Consider the following 16289-nt stretch of genomic DNA (forward strand, 5'->3'; position numbering starts at 1 on the left):
TTTTTTTGAGTTCTCTTTTTTTGATGAATCTAGCTAGATAAATCTAGAATCAATTTTATTGATCTTTTCAAAGGACCAGCTTCTGGTTTCACTGATATATACTACTGTTTTTTTAGTTTCTATATTATTTATTTCTGCTCTAATCTTTATTATCCTTCCTTTTGCTGGTTTTGAGTTTTGTTTCTTTCTTCTTTTTCTAGCTCCTTTAGGTGTGAGGTTAGGTTGCTTGAGATTTTTCTTGCTTCTTGAGGTAGGTCTGTATTGTTATTAAACTTCTTAGAGCCACTTTTGCTGCATCCCGAAGATTTTGGACCATTGCATTTTCATGTATTTTCTGATTTTTTTCTTTGATTACTTGGTTGACCCATTCATTGTTTAGTAGCATGTTATTTGACCTCAATGTATTTGTGCTCTTTCCAGGTTTTTTTCTTACAGTTGATTTCTAGTTTCATTGTGTTGCAGTCAGAAAAGATGCATGGTGTGACTTCAGTCTTTTTGAATTTGTTGAGACTTGTTTTGTGGCCTAATATATGATCTATTCTAGAGAATGTTCCATGTGTACTTGAAAAGAATGTGTTTTCTGCTGTTTTAAGATGAAATTTTCTGACTATATCTATTAAATCCATCTGGTTTCTGAATATATCTATTAAATCCATTCAAAGCCACTGTTTTCCTTGTTGATTTTGTTTGGATGATCTGTCCATTGACATAAGTGGGGTGTTAACGTACCTTACTATTATTGTATTATTATCAATGAATTCCTTTATGTTTGTCATTAACTGTTTTACATATCTGGGTGCTCCTGTGTTGGGTGCATAAATTTTTACAATTGTTGTAACTTCTTGTTGGATTGTACCCTTTAACAGTGTCCTTCTTTGGGGCGCCCGGGTGGCTCAGTCAGTTAAGCATCTGACTTGATTTTGGCCTAGGTCACAATCTCAGGATTGTGAGATTGGGCTCTGCACTGGGTGTGGAGCCTGCTTAAGATTCTATCTCTCCCTCTCCCTCTAAATGTGTGTGTGTGTGTGTGGGGGGGTGCCTTCTTTGTCTGTTACAGTAATTGCTTTAAAGTCTATTTTATCAGGGTGCCTGGCTGGCTCAGTTGGTTAAGCGTCTGTCTTCAGCTCAGGTCATGATCCCAGGGTCCTGGGGTTGAGCCCCACATCAGGCTTCCTGCTCAGTGGGGACCCTGCTTCTCCTTCTCCCGCTCCCCCTGCTTGTGCTCCTTCTCTCTCTGTCAAATAAATAAATAAAATCTTAAAAAAAAAAAAAAGTCTGTTTTATCCAACATAAGTATTGCTACCCGATTCCTTTTGACATCTATTTGCATGAGAAATTCTTCTCCACCTCACCTGCAGGTATCTTTAGTTCTGAAATGAGTCTCTTGTTGGCAGCATATAAATGGGTCTTGTTTTTTTATCCATTCCATCATACTTTTTCCTTTGATTGAAGCATTTAGTCCATTTACATTCGAAGTAATCATTGATAGGTATGTATTTATTGTCATTTTGTTACTTGTTTTGTGGTTGTTTTTGTAGTTCTTCTCTGTTCCTTTATTCCCTTCCTCTCTTCTCTTACGATAAGTTGGCTTTAGTAATATCTTCGATTCTTTTCTCTTTATGTTTTGCATATCTATTACTGGATTATGATTTGTGGTTACCATTAGGTTTGTATATGAGATCTTGTGCATATAGCAGTCTATATTAAGTTGCTGGTTGCTTAAGTTTGAACCCATTCTTTATTCTTCTCCTTCCCACGTTTTAGAAATATAGTATCATACTTTACATTCTTTTTTTTTTAAAGATTTTATTTATTTACTTGACAGAGAGAGAGATAGCGAGAGCAGGAACACAAGCAGGGGGAGTGGGAGAGGGAGAAGCAGGCTTCCTGCCGAGCAGGGAGCCCGATGTGGGACTCGATCCCAGGACCCTGGGATCATGATCTGAGCCGAAGGCAGACGCTTAACCACTGAGCCACCCAGGCGCCCCATACTTTACATTCTTTTATTTTGTGAGTCCCTTGACTGATTTGCACAAATGTTTCACTTATGTTTACTGTTTTTATGCTTCCTACTTTTCTTACTTTTATTTATGGCCTTTCCTTCCCACTCAGAGAGTCCCATTTAACATTTCTTGTAGGACTGGTTTACTGGTCATGAACTCCTTTAACTTTTATTTGTCTGGGAAACTCTTTATCTCTTTCTATTCTGAATGATAACCTCACTAGATAAGGTATTCTTGGCTGCAGATTTTTCCCATTCAGCACTTTGAACATATCATGCCACTCCCTTCTGGTCTGCAAAGTTTCTGCTAAAAAATCTGCTGATAGCCTATGGGGTTTCCCTTCTATGTTAACTGTCTTCTTTTCACTTGCTGCTTTTAAAATTCTCTTTATCACTACTTTTTGCCATTTTAATTATTATGGATCTTAGTGTGAACCTCCTTGGGGTGATTTTGTTGGGACTTCTCAATGTCTCCTAAATCTGGATTTCTGTTTCCTTCCCCAGATATGGGGAGTTTTGAGCTATTATTTCTTCAAATAAATTTTCTGCTCCCTTTTCTCTCTCTTCTTCTGGGATCCCTATAATGAGAATCTTATTATGCTTTCAGAGTCACTGAGTTCCCTAAGCCTCTTCTCATTTTGCATAATTTTTTTCTCTCACCTGCTCAGCTTGGTTACTTTCTATTACTCTGATCTCCAGATCACGGTTTCATTCTTCTGCTTCCTCTAGTCTGCTATTTATTTCATCTAGTGTATTTTTAATTTCAATTACTGTGTTCTTTATCTCCAAGTGGTTCTTTTTTAATCTTTTTTAATAGTCTCACTGATGTCCTCGACTTTTTTCTCAAGTTCAGTAAGTATCTTTATGATCACTACTTTAAATTCTCTATCGGGCATATTACTTATTGGTTTCACTTAGGTTTCTTTCTTTCTTTTTTTTAATCTTTATTATTTTTCTAAGATTTTATTTTCTTTATTTGACAGAGAGACAGTACAAGCAGGAGGAGTAGCAGAAAGAGGGAGAGGGAGAAGCAGGTTCCCTCTGAGCAAGGAGCCCAATGCAGGGCTCGATCCCAGGACCCTGGGATCATGACCCAAGCCGAAGGCAGACGCTTAACCAACTAAGCTACCCAGGCACCCCTTCGCTTAGGTTTCTTGCTATTTTTATCCTGTTCTTTCATTTGGGGCATATTCCTATCTCATTATTTTGTCTAACTCTGTGTCTGTTTCTGTGAGTTAGGAAAGTTACCTGAGTCTCCTGCTCTTGAAAGTAGTGGGTGGACCATGCAGTTTTAACAAGGTACGTGCTGGTCCTCTCCCACAGGGGACATACCTCCACTGCCAAGACCAGCCATGGTAACTGGCAAAGTCCATGCTGGGGGGAGGGGGATGGCGTACACAGTCCCTATTAGTTTTGTGCTGGTCGGTCCTCTTCCACAAGGGATGTGCTAGTGCTGCCAAGACCAGAGCCAGCTGGGGCTGACCTGCAAAGCACATGCCAGTGGGGTGCTCAGTTATAACAAGGGGCATGCATCCTCCACAGGAGGTAACCAGCCACTGCCACCAGGACCGAGGCCACACAAAGCGCACAGTCGGGAAACTTGGTGTTGGCAAGGTTTGAGCCAGTCTTCTGGGGGAGGGGACTCACAGCACTAGGACAGAGGCAGGCCTGGCTGGAGGGGCGGGATGCAGTTTAATCAACTTTAGATAGTGAATGGTTCCCACAGGTAGTTGTGTGTTTATGCTGGGAGGTGGGGGGAGGGAAATGGCACCTGCCAGCTCCTTTGCTTTGGAAAAGTCACTCAGGGAACCCTACCCTTAAAGATACATTCTGAGATGAATAAATAACTCTCCCTCCCTATGCCCCAGTTTTCAAACTGCTGCTTCCATGCTGTATATCTGTGGACTGTTTGTTGTGCTATCTCTTTAAGAGTGAGGACTCACGGGGCACCTGGGTGACTCAGTCGTTAAGCTTCTGTCTTCGGCTCAGGTCATGATCCCAGGGTCCTGGGATCGAGCCCCGCATCAGACTCCCTGCTCAGTGGGAAGCCTGCTTCTCTCTCTCCCACTCCCCCTGCTTGTGTTACCTCTTTCGCTGTCTCTCTCTGTCAAATAAATAAATAAAATCTAAAAAAAAAAAAAGAGTGAGGAGTTTCCTCTCACTCACCCTGCTGTCCTAGAACCTAGCCTGCTGATTTTTAAACATCCAGGCCTTAAGTCCCACTGATTGTAAGAACTCATGAAATTCATCCCTTCTTTTTTTTTTAAGATTTGTTTTGTTTTGTTTTGTTTTAATTTGACAGAGAGAGACAGGGAGAGAGGGAACACAAGCAGGGGGAGCAGGAGAGGGAGAAGCAGGCTTCTCGCAGAGCTGGGAGCCCGATGCGGGGCTCAATCCCAGGACTCTGCGATCATGACCTGAGCTGAAGGCAGACGCTTAACAACTGAGCCACTGAGGCGCCGCCCCCCTCTGGTTTTCAAAGCCAAATATTATGGGGATTTGTCTTACCCACACAGGCTCCTCAGTGTGAGGGTCTATTTCCCTCCCTTCTCCGGGCTGGTGATGTCCCTCCCTCCCAGACAGTCCATGCATGTCCCTTTAGCTCCCAACCACTTCTCTGCCCTTCTTACTCTCTTTCACGTGGCCTCTTCTCTACATTTGTTCTGCCCATCTTCAGATTGTTTTCTGGGTTCTTTACACTGATGTGAGTGTTACCTAGATATACCTATGGGATGAGGTGAGCCCAGGATCCTCCTACTTTGCTATTTTCTGCAAAGCCTGGCCAGTACTTTCTATATGTTGTTAAACTGATCTCTGCTTACTCCCTCCATTTTAATATATTATTTGTCTTCTGAGCCTCAATGTTGTCATTGAAAAATTAGCCAACAATCTAATAGTTGTCCCTTTAGAAATAAGTACGTGTTTTCTTTCTGGTTGCTTTTTTTCTTTGGTGTTCTATGGTTTCACTATAATATGAATCTTTCTGCTGAAGGTTCAAAGTATATCTTTAATCTAAAAGACTCAATTTTTCATCAACCCTGGAAAACAACCAACCAATATCCCTTAAAATGCTGCCTCTCCCTTTTCTAATCTCTCCTTCTGGAATTCATTAAATATCCACTGATCCTTTTGATTCTATCCTCTACATTTTTAAACTCTCTTAGATGTTTTTCTTTGCCACATCTGAGGTAACCTATCTTGAACTTCATTAATTTTCCCTGCATGTATGTCTTATCTGCTGTTCAAACCATTCAGTGATTCTAATTTTAAGGACCATATTTTTCATTTCTAGAGGTCTGATTCTCTTCCCAGTCTACTTATTTCACAAAATACACTGTTCTTCCCTGATGTTTTGACATCTTGAATCATTTTTTTTTTAAGATTTTATTTATTTATTTGAGAGAGAGAATGAGATAGAGAGAGCATGAGAGGGGGGAGGGTCAGAGGGAGAAGCAGAGTCCCTGCTGAGCAGGGAGCCCAACGTGGGACTCGATCTTGGGACTCCAGGATCATGACCTGAGCCGAAAGCAGTCGCCTAACCAACTGAGCCACCCAGGTGCCCGACATCTTGAATCATTTCAATTACATATTTAATTTATATCTTTAATATTGTCATTGTATCAATTCAGTATCTTCAGGGTCTAATCCAGCTTTACAAAGCTGTTGATTCTTCCTATGGTATTTATGTCTTCTAACTTTTAGTATAATATCATCTTGAGGCTTGGATTTTGGGGGTATCGCTCTAGAAAGACTTTATATTTGCTTCTGTAGAAGCTCCAGAGGTAGCTTCATCCTGATGCCAATTTTCATGGTTGACTTCTCACCTTGGGCACTACAGTCCAAATTTAACCCAAAATATATTGTGGCCAAATAATCCTAATATTCAAATAAACTGACATCATATTAATTATTTTATGGGATAAAAACACAGACAATATAGGTTTAATAAAAGAGGAAAAACTATACCTTTTCAGCAGAAGAACCTGTGAGGACAAAAGTTGAAAAAACTGGAAGTGGGTATTTAGTTTGAGGATCCCAACATTCAATAGTAGCTCCCATGGGAAGGCAGAAGAGAGGTACAGATTCTGAGAGAGGAAATGACTCATAATCATCTTCTGGATATCTAAAAATTAAACCTTTTGGAGAAAAGAGACAGTATTAAAATTTTTTAAATAGTTACTTTCCCATAAGGTATATGTGATACAATTTCATGAAAATATTTATGTGTGAAATTTCAAAATAATTTTTTTCTCTTGCCATATCAGAAATTTAAATAAATTAACAAGTTTACCCTTTATTTTTTACTCATGGACTTATAATTCACTGTAACATTAAAATGTACTAAATATACAAGTCAAAACTCTATTCAACAGTATCACCAATCTTAATATATTTTCTTCTGCATACCACAACATCGTATAGAGAGTGGGTGAGGAACATATAGGAAAATTTACCAAGTATTTCAGTAAAAAAATTTAGCGAAGGGTTAAGTGTTATATAATAATGCCAAGGCAACAGAAATGATCAGAGCTCTTAAACTCATCTTGAGAGAGCAGCAGTGTAAAAAGTATTCAGCATGAAAAGTAAATGAGACCAAAATCCTCTGGCTGAGTACAGAGTGAGACCAACGAAGCAGGAGCAAGGGGTCCTCTGGCAAGCATAACAAAGCCCCTTCAGAATAAAGTAGCTACAAAGCATCAGTTCATTAGCCTCTGATGTCTCTATTATGCAGACCAACTCTAAGTTAAACTCTTGAATATGAGTAGCAGAATTCTGAGTCAAAATTTGGTGTGAAAAGCTTTATATTCTAAAATATGTCTTTTATCAAATACCTGAATACTTTCACAAAGCTTGTTTCTATATGTGTTACTTTTTTAAGTGACACTTTCTATACACACACACACATACACACACACAAAATTTAGGAAATCACATACAATCAACACATTACAGCAATATTAACAGTATCACATTTTAAAATGATACTGAAATTTGTAATTATTAGTTGCTACCTTTATTTTTATATTATAAATTAAAATGGTCTGATTTATTAGTATGAATGTCTTTAAGAAGACAATCAAGATTTTTCATATATGGATTTGCCTGACTTCCCTGAAGCAAAACGAATTGTGCATGATCAAAAAGTAACTGACACTGCTTCTTTTCACAAGGAAGTATTCCAGTATCTCTTCTATTTACAACTGGAGCATACCTGTATTTTCAGTTTCTATCCCACCATACCAGTGGGATGAAGAGGTCACACTTAAATCTTTACAGCCCTTGACACTTTACTGTGCAGTAAGAATGTGGCGATAGATTTCTCAAACACTTCATGGCAGAAAAGTTTCTCAGGCCCTCCTCTCCTCCATATAGCTGATTCTTTGCAACAAAGGAAAAAGGAAGCAAGTCCACCTTTCATGGCAAGTAACATGAGGTTTCGAATCAGACACACAGAGATAAGAGAAGGAAATATAAGAAGTAAAGATGCAGTTTGACACCTTTCTGATTGCCAAAATAAAAAGATCAGAGAGAGTAAGCAGTTTTCCATTGAATTGTTAAATCTATTAGTGTAGACTAAAAGCTTGAATGTTCATTTCACAAATGCTTACCTGGGATGATAATTTCTATTTAACAACATGTTTGGGGGAGGATGTAATATTAATATATCTTGTAGTATATAATGTATTTAAGAAAACTTGTGCCTTTATATGCTAATATTATAAATAATTCAGTTTATGAATAGATTAACCCCATAAACTACATAAGGGGGTATACATCATCTCTTCTAACCAAATGTAAATGTTAGGTGAACATGATGACCAATACACTACGGAAACTAACCAACTGTTAATGTACAACAATAACTACAGTAACTATTTTTTTTAATTTACTCACCAGCTTTATACGCTATTGCATTAGAAGCAGGCACAGACTTCTTATAACACAGAAATACACTGGAACCCCACTGTAAAATATAAATTATGTTTTAAAAAAAGAGCAAAGAGTGAAAATAAATTGATTTTGTTGAAAATCTTCTAAAGGTTCTGATTATTCAGTGAAATCAATTTAAAACATACGTTTATCAAACAGACTACAGGGGCACCTGGGAGGCTTAGTCGGTTGAGAGCCCAACTCTTGGTTTCAGTTAAGGTTGTGATCTTGGGGTCCTGGGATTGAGCCCCATGTTGGGCCCCATGCTCAGCAGGGAGTCGGCTTGAGATTCTCTCTCTCCCTCTCCCTCTGCCCCACCCCCTGACCCGTGAGGGTGCGTGCGTTCTTTCTCTTTAAAATGAATGAATAAATCTTTAAAAAAAAAAGACTACAGACTATAAAATATAGCAAAACATGAAGTTCAGAATACTAAAAGAAAGGAGTAAAAAAACACTGCCGCAAAAATTAAACTGACACAGAACAGTTTCAAAAAGTTCGGAATGCTGTAATCAGACACTTTGAAAGAAACAGCACAAAGTTGAGTGGGCTCTGGAGCTCAAACTAGGTACTATGAAGGTAACTGAGGTACTATGAAGTCATTACCTCCAGAGGCAAACTGTCTTCACTAAGAGCCATGGGTACATTAGCCAGTCATCTTTGCCTGTATCTCATTAAAGCTAATAGCTGTTTTATCTAAAGATATTTTTCAAAATAAATCTGACCCAATAGTAAATCTTAGTCTCATAAAACTATAAATCATAGGTGTATGTTTAATGTTCTTGTTCATTAGAGCCCTTTGAAAAAATAAGTATGGGGCGCCTGGGTGGCTCAGTTGGTTAAGCAACTGCCTTCGGCTCAGGTCATGATTCTGGAGTCCCGGGATCGAGTCCCACATCAGGCTCCCTGCTCAGCGGGGGGTCTGCTTCTCCCTCTGACCCTTCCCCTCTCATGCTCTCTGTCTCCCATTCTCTCAGATAAATAAATAAAATCTTTAAAAAAAAGAAAGAAAAAGAAAAAATAAGTATGTAAGGGGTGGGGTGCCTAGCATGCTTGGTAGAGCATGCGACTCTTGATCTTGGGGTTGTGAGTTCAAAACCCCACTTTGGGTGTGGAGCCCACTTGGAAAAAGCAAGTATGTAAAACTACAATAATTATAATAATATAAAGGGAGTTCCGTGAAGACACCAGTGAAACAACAAAAGCTAATAAAACCTCCATATATTAGTGTAACACAGGCAATATTAACACATACCAAAAAACAATTTTAAATCCCTGACTTTTAAGTACTTTCTCAATGAAATTTTTCTACAAATCAGATAGCTAAGGATTTTAAAAATTATTATGAATCATAAAAGTTACAGATCTAAAAATAATAAAAACAACCACAAAATATAAGCAGAGTAAATTCTACACCCAATAATAAAGAGCAGTACAAAAATTATCCTTTTTTCGGGGGTAGGAGAGAGTACATATAGAACTAAAAAGGAAACAACTGTATTCTTACCATTCCACAATTTAAGTTTTTGTCAACTTTGCAGAAAGTATGAGGAGGGGTTTCTCCTTTGCTGGTTACAATAACACAGATATCAGTTACAGCCAAGGAATTCTGGGGTCGAATTAAAGGAGCCCTTCGATAAGTGATAAAGATTCTTTGTGAAGTAGTTGAACTATTGTTGACATTGGCACAGCGACCGTAGGGTGTGGCTTGGATCACTTCACATCCTGGAATAAGCCTTTCTTTCCCTTCATATAAAACTCTGCAAGGCAGGGAGGGGAGAAATAGATAGATAGATAGATAGATAGATAGATAGATAGATAGATAGATAGATAAATACATTTCAAGTTAATGTTGGTTTTCCTCTTGAAAACAAACAAAAAAAATTGAGAAACAAAACCGTTTCTCAAATCTTAATTGTAAACCAAAAGTAAGATTTCTACTTTGGGAATTATAGATCTCTTAACTACTATTTTTCAACAGCTGGAATGTAATTTTAAGAACAGTAAATAAGATCAAACAACTTCATTTTTTTATCGCTTTTTACAAAAAAACGTATGAAACAAGAAAGGGGCAACACCATAAACATCCTCAGGTTGATTCCTAGATCAAGTATTCAGACATTTTCACGAAATTTATCTTCATAACTCCTGTCAAAATTTCACCTTTAAAAATCCTCTGACTGAAAATAAATATAAAAATCCTTTGACTGAAACTATAAAACATGGTTTAAAGAAATTAGAGATGAACCAATAAATAAAAAGACATCCCATGGTCATGGATAAGAACACCTAATATTTGGTAAGATGTCAGTATTTCCCAAAGAGATCTACAGAATCAACAAAAATGGATACAGGGCTGGCAAAGAATATATGGGAATTGTCTGTACCATCCTTAAAAACTCTTCCATAAAACTAAAATTATTTTAAAATAAGACTTTTTAAAAAAATTTTTTTAAGTGGGCAAAAAATCTAAATAGGCATTTCTCCAAAGAAGATATGGCCAAAAGCACATAAAGAGGCTCAACATATTAGCCATTAGGGGACTGAAATCAAAACCACAATAAGATACCAACTTCACATACACTGGGAAGGCTATAATCAAAAAGACATAATTACAAGTGCTAGTAAGGTGAGAGTGTAGAGAAACTGGAATCTTTATACAATGCTGGTGGGAATAAACACTGCTTTGGAAAACAGTCCAGTGGTTCCTCAGAGGGTTAAACACGGGAGTTTTGGTATGACTCAGCAATTCTATTCCTAGATATATACCCAAGAGAAATGAAAACATACATCTGCACAAATACTGGTATGCAAATACACATTTCTTAAAAGATTTTATTTATTTATTTGACAGAGAGAGAGAGAGTACAAGAAGGGGGGAGTGGCAGGCAGAGAGAAAGAGAGAAGCAGACTCCTCGCTGAGCAGGGAGCCCAACGCAGGGCTTGATTCCAGAACCGTGAGATCATGACCTGAGCCGAAGGCAGTTGCTTAACCAACTGAACCACCCCCGTGCCCCAAATACACATTTAACAGCCTTATTCATAACAGCCAAAAAGTGGAAACAATCAAATGTCCACCAACTAATGAAAAGATACATAAAATGTGGCATACGCATATAACAGAATATTGTGTAGCAATAAAAAGCAGTGACATACAAGGTGTGCCTGGCTGGCTCAGTCAGAAGAGCATTTGACTCTTACCTCAGGGTCATGAGTTTGAGTTCCACGTTGGGTGTAGAGATTACTTAGAGAAATAAATAAACTTTAAAAAATAAAAGGCAATGATGTACTAATACGAGGTACAACATCGATGAGCCTTGTAACCATGATAAGTGAAAGAAGCTACACAAAAAAGACCACATGTAGTATGACTCCATTTACATGAAATGCCCAGAACAGGCACATCTATAAAGACAAAAAGTAGATTAGTAGTTGCCTAGGGCTAGAGGTTGAAAAGGAACATCAGAGAATGACTGCTGATGAATACAGGGTTTCCTTTTAGGGGGATGAAAATGTTCTAAAATTGGCTGTAATAGCAGAACAAATCTGTGAATATATTTAAGACCAATAAATTGTACACTTGAGATGGTTGAACTGTGTGATATCTGAATTATATCTCAATGAAGCTGGTAAAACCCAACTAAATATTAAAATACATTATAAAGCTTCTATATTTAAATCAGGAAAATACTGGCAAATGAGTGAACAGAAAGAACAATGAACACAAAAGAAATACCTGAAATGGATAAAGGTGACATCTCAATATTGATACTGCGGGAAAGATGGACTTTTTAATTTAATAAGCAGGGCTTGAATAGCTGAATTGCCATTTAGGAAAAAAATAAAATTGTATCTATACTTCACACTATACACCAGAAAAAGCTCCCAGTGGATCACAGATAAATGTCAAGAATGAAGACATATGGGGCCCCTGGGTGGCTCAGTCATTAAGCGTCTGCCTTTGGCTCAGGTCATGATCCCAGGGTCCTGGGATCGAGCCCCGCATCGGGCTCCCTGCTCGGCAGGAAGCCTGCTTCTCCCTCTACCTCTGCCCCCGCTTGTGTTCCCTCTGCTCCTTTTTCCTCTCTCTCAAATAAATAAAATCTTATAAAAAATAACTAATTAATTAAAAAAAAAAAGAATGAAAACATACCAGTACTAAAAGAAAACCTAGCACTGGGAAAAGTGTAACTATGACTCAAAATCTAGAAACAGGGGCACCTGGGTGGCTCAGATGGTTAAACGTCTGCCTTCAGCTCAGGTCACGATCCCAGGACGTCCTGGGATCAAGCCCCGCATCGGGCTCCCTGCTCGGTGGGAAGCCTGCTTCTCCCCCTCCCACTCCCCCTGCTTGTGTTCCCTCTCTCGCTGTGTCTCTCACTGTCAAATAAATAAATAAAATCTTTAAAAAAAAAAAAAATCTAGAAACAATAAAAGGGAGGAAGAAAATAAACTTCATCAAGTAAACTCTACGTGACAAAAAATGCAAGTCAAAAGATAAATTATAAACTTGAAGAAAACATTTGGAAACTTATTTCACAAAAATTTCATCTTCCTAGTACATAAAAATGTACTGTAAAAAAAATCAAAAAGGCCAAAACCCTGTTTTAATTTTTTTTATTATTATTTTTAAGATTTTATTTATTTGTCAGATAAAGAGAGAGAAAGAGCACAAGCAGGGGGAGCAGCAGAGGGAGAGGGAGAAGCAGAGTCCCCTGCTGAGCAAGGAGCCTGATGCAGGGCTCGATCCCAGGACCCTTAGATCATGACCTGAGCTGAAGGCAGATGCTCAACCGACTGAGCCACCCAGGTGTCCTAAAACCCTGTTTTTAAAAAGACATAAACAAAGTCAATGCCCAAAGACATTAACAATTCACAAAAGAAAAAAGAAAACAGTCCTTAAACATATGAAGAAATAGTTAATCTCATTAAAATTACTCCAACACAATCTCTTGACTGTGAGACTGACAAAAATTCAAAAATTTGATCACATATTTTGTGGATGGGACTGGGGGAAAAGAAGTACATATATCATATATTGATGGTGGCATGACCACAATGGAGAGAAATGTGGTAACATTTAAAAGAATTACACATGCATTTATCTTTTACCCCAGCAATGCCCTTCCAGGACTACCTGAAAATATACTTCCACAAATATGTAATAATATATACAAAGTTATTCACCAAAGCATTTTTTTTTTTTTAAGATTTTATTTATCTGACAGAGAGACACAGCGAGAGAGGGAACACAAGCAGGGGAAGTGGGAGAGGGAGAAGCAGGCTTCCTGCAGAGCAGGGAGTCCGATGCAGGGGCTTGATCCCAGGACCCTGGGATCATGACCTGAGCCGAAGGCAGATTCAACGACTGAGCCACCCACGCGCCCCTCACCAAAGCATTCTTGTAATTGCACAAAACTGGACAGAACCCAAATGTCCATCAACACAGGTTTGGAAAGGGCGCCTGGGTGGCTCAGATGGTTAAGCGTCTGCCTTCGGCTCAGGTCATGATCCCAGGGTCCTGGGATTGAGTCCCGCATTGGGCTCTCTGCTCCTTGGGAGCCTGCTTCTCCCTCTGCCTCTCTCTCTCTCTCTCTCATGAATAAAAAAAAAAAAAACAAAAAAAACAGAGGTTTGGATGAATAAAGTATACACATCCACACAAGTAAGTACTACAGAGTTATAAAAAAATGAGAAAGACCTCCATGTTCAAATATGAGGTGATTCCGATGATACACTGTTGGGTGAAAAAAGCAAAGTATGAAATAGTAGATACAGTATTTATAGTTTGTTTAAGAAGAAGAAATAAAAATACACACACATGGGGCTCCTGAGCGCACCAGGGTGGCTCAGATGGTTAAGCGTCTGCCTTTGGCTCAGGTCAAGATCCCAGGGTCCTGGCTCAGCTGGGAGCCTGCTTCTCCCTCTCCCTCTGCCCCTCCCCCTTCTCATGCTCTCTCTCTCTCTCTCTCTCTCTGTATTTCTGTGTCTCAAATGAATAAAATCTTTAAAAAATAAATATACACACATGTGTTTATTTTTGTAAAAACACATAGTGAAAGGATAAATCAAAAACTGCATTAACAGAGGAGGAGAGGGCATATAGAGAAAAAAGTATAGGAAATAAAGACTGAAGCAATACTTCTCTAAATATATCTTTTTACATGTTTTGAGCTGTGATAATATTTTCCATATTAACAGAAAATTTTTCTAAAACAAATGAAACACAAACAGAAACAGATGAACCTAACTGCAAACTACATAACAAATTGGTAACATAACCACATAGAAAAACTACTTCATATAATTTTTTAACACAGTAAATACTCTATAAATGCTTGATAGGTTTTATTCCAAGGGCAAGGAACCGTATATATATATGTATATATATATACATATATATATATATATAAAATGCCTCAGTAACAATGAACACACACAAATCCAGATTTTGTTTGGCGAAGCAGTCAGCTGGAAAGGGCTCCCACTAGCCAAACTCGGGACCATATGAGCAAACAGAATAAGGATTATAATAGATTTTTATCACACAGAATAAATTAAAATCCATAGTTTCTTAGTTATTCTCAAAACAATTAAAAAAGAGAGAGAGAATAAGAAAGCTCTTCATTCAAGGTCTTCAAGAAAAATGCCAGTTAAAAAAATTTATTTTTTAGAGGGGGACGCCTGGGTGGCTCAGATGGTTAAGCATCTGCCTACGGCTCAGGTCATGGTTCCGGGGTCCTGGGATGGAGCCCCACATCGGGCACCTGGCTCGGCGGGGAGCCTGCTTCTCCCTCTCCCTCTGCCTCTCTCCCTGCTCATGCTCTCTATTAAAAAATATATATATATTTTTTAAATGATAGAATTAGAAAAGTCTCAGGTGCCTGGGTGGCTCAGTTGTTAAGCGTCTGCCTACAGCTCAGGTCATGATCCCAGGGTCCTGGGATCAAGCCCCACATCAGCCTCCCTGCTCCGCGGGAAGCCTGCTTCTCCCTCTCCCACTCCCCCTGCTTGTGTTCCTGCTCTCACTGTCTCTCTCTTTGTCAAATAAATAAATAAAACCTTTATAAAAAAAAAAAAAAGAATTAGAAAAGTCTCATTTTACATCCCCTGCCATGCAAGATCTAATTCAGGCAATGATCAATGGATCCTACAAAATGAGAAGTGAAAAGGAACTAGGGAAGCAGGTATTTAAAAAAGGCCCACAACTCCACAAATTACTTAAATAACAATGAAAATAACAATAGATATCTGACAATTACCATCTTAACTAAGTGACTGAACTTAACAGTACTAATTATGAGACAATCTGTCACTACATCCTCTCCTAATGCTAGCCCTACCTATAAGTATTCTTGCCAAAAATATTTAACGTAAATTTAATTCAGACTTTAAACCTAACATCCAATTTATAGGAAATACTGACAATAAGGTAACAAGTTAAACAACATAATGAAGAAACAATTAGATAAATCTAGAGTGGGGAACATTCTATAAGACAATTGGCAAGACTCTGCAAAATGTCAATATATAACAGAAAAATTGGGGGGAGATGAAGAGACTAAAGAGGCATAACAACCAAATGCAGTGAGTAAACTATGACAGGATGCTGAATATTTTTTTTCAAGATTTTACTTGGCAGATAGAGTGAGAGAGGGAGTGAGCACAAGCAGGGGGAGTGGCAGGCAGAGGGAGAAGGAGGCTCCCCGCTGAGCAAGGAGCCGATCCTAGTACCCTGGGATCATGACCTGGGCCTAAGGTAGCTGCTTAACCGACTGAGCCACCCAGGCACCCCATGAATATTTTTCTTAAAAAGGCGATAAAAGATATTCTGGGGATAACTGTGAATATTTGGATAGGGAATGGATATTGAAAAATACAATACAATTATTAATTTTCTATATACCATGGTTCTACAGGAACACATCTTAAGGGATGCATGCTGAAGTATTCATGGGAGAATTGTCAGGATATCTCCAGCCTCCTTTCAAATAGTTTAGCAAAAATATGGAAAAATGTTAATTTGCTGAATCTAGGTGGAAAGTGTACTGTTCATTATACTACAGTCTATATCATTCAGGAGGAAAGGATACTGGTGTTTATTATAGCATTCAATTAACTTTTCTGTATGTTTGAAAATTTTCCAAAAAAACATAAAAGTGCTGGAGAAAAAGCTCTTTTGAAACTCAGTAAATCTGGGGGTGCCTGGGTGGCTCAGTCATTAAGCATCTGCCTTCGGCTCAGGTCATGATCCCAGGGTCCTGGGACAGAGCCCCGCATCGGGCTCCCTGCTCTGCAGGAAGCCTGCTTCTCCCTCTCCCACTCCCCCTGCTTGTGTTCCCTCTCTCACTGTGTCTCT

The 16289-nt window shown here is 38.6% G+C and overlaps 1 protein-coding gene across 4 annotated transcripts in view; it reads right to left on the reverse strand.

Moving 5' to 3' along the window:
• Positions 1-16289, reverse strand: part of DENND4C (DENN domain containing 4C) — a 142545-nt gene that overhangs the window by 85389 nt on the left and 40867 nt on the right. For all 4 annotated transcript variants that reach the window (XR_004676184.1, XM_034987925.1, XM_034987926.1 and 1 more), the window contains exons 3-5: positions 9438-9690; positions 7898-7967; positions 5969-6138 (exon numbers count right to left, since the gene is read on the reverse strand). Coding sequence is in view for 3 of the 4 variants with exons in the window: in XM_034987925.1 (XP_034843816.1) it covers positions 5969-6138; positions 7898-7967; positions 9438-9690 (493 nt within the window). In the remaining variant the exon portion in view is untranslated. The remainder of the gene's footprint in view (positions 1-5968; positions 6139-7897; positions 7968-9437; positions 9691-16289) is intronic.

The sequence above is a fragment of the Mirounga leonina genome, unplaced genomic scaffold (genome assembly GCF_011800145.1).
Source record: "Mirounga leonina isolate KUSES-001 unplaced genomic scaffold, KU_Mleo_1.0 Mir_447, whole genome shotgun sequence".
NCBI classification, from domain to species: domain Eukaryota; kingdom Metazoa; phylum Chordata; class Mammalia; order Carnivora; family Phocidae; genus Mirounga; species Mirounga leonina.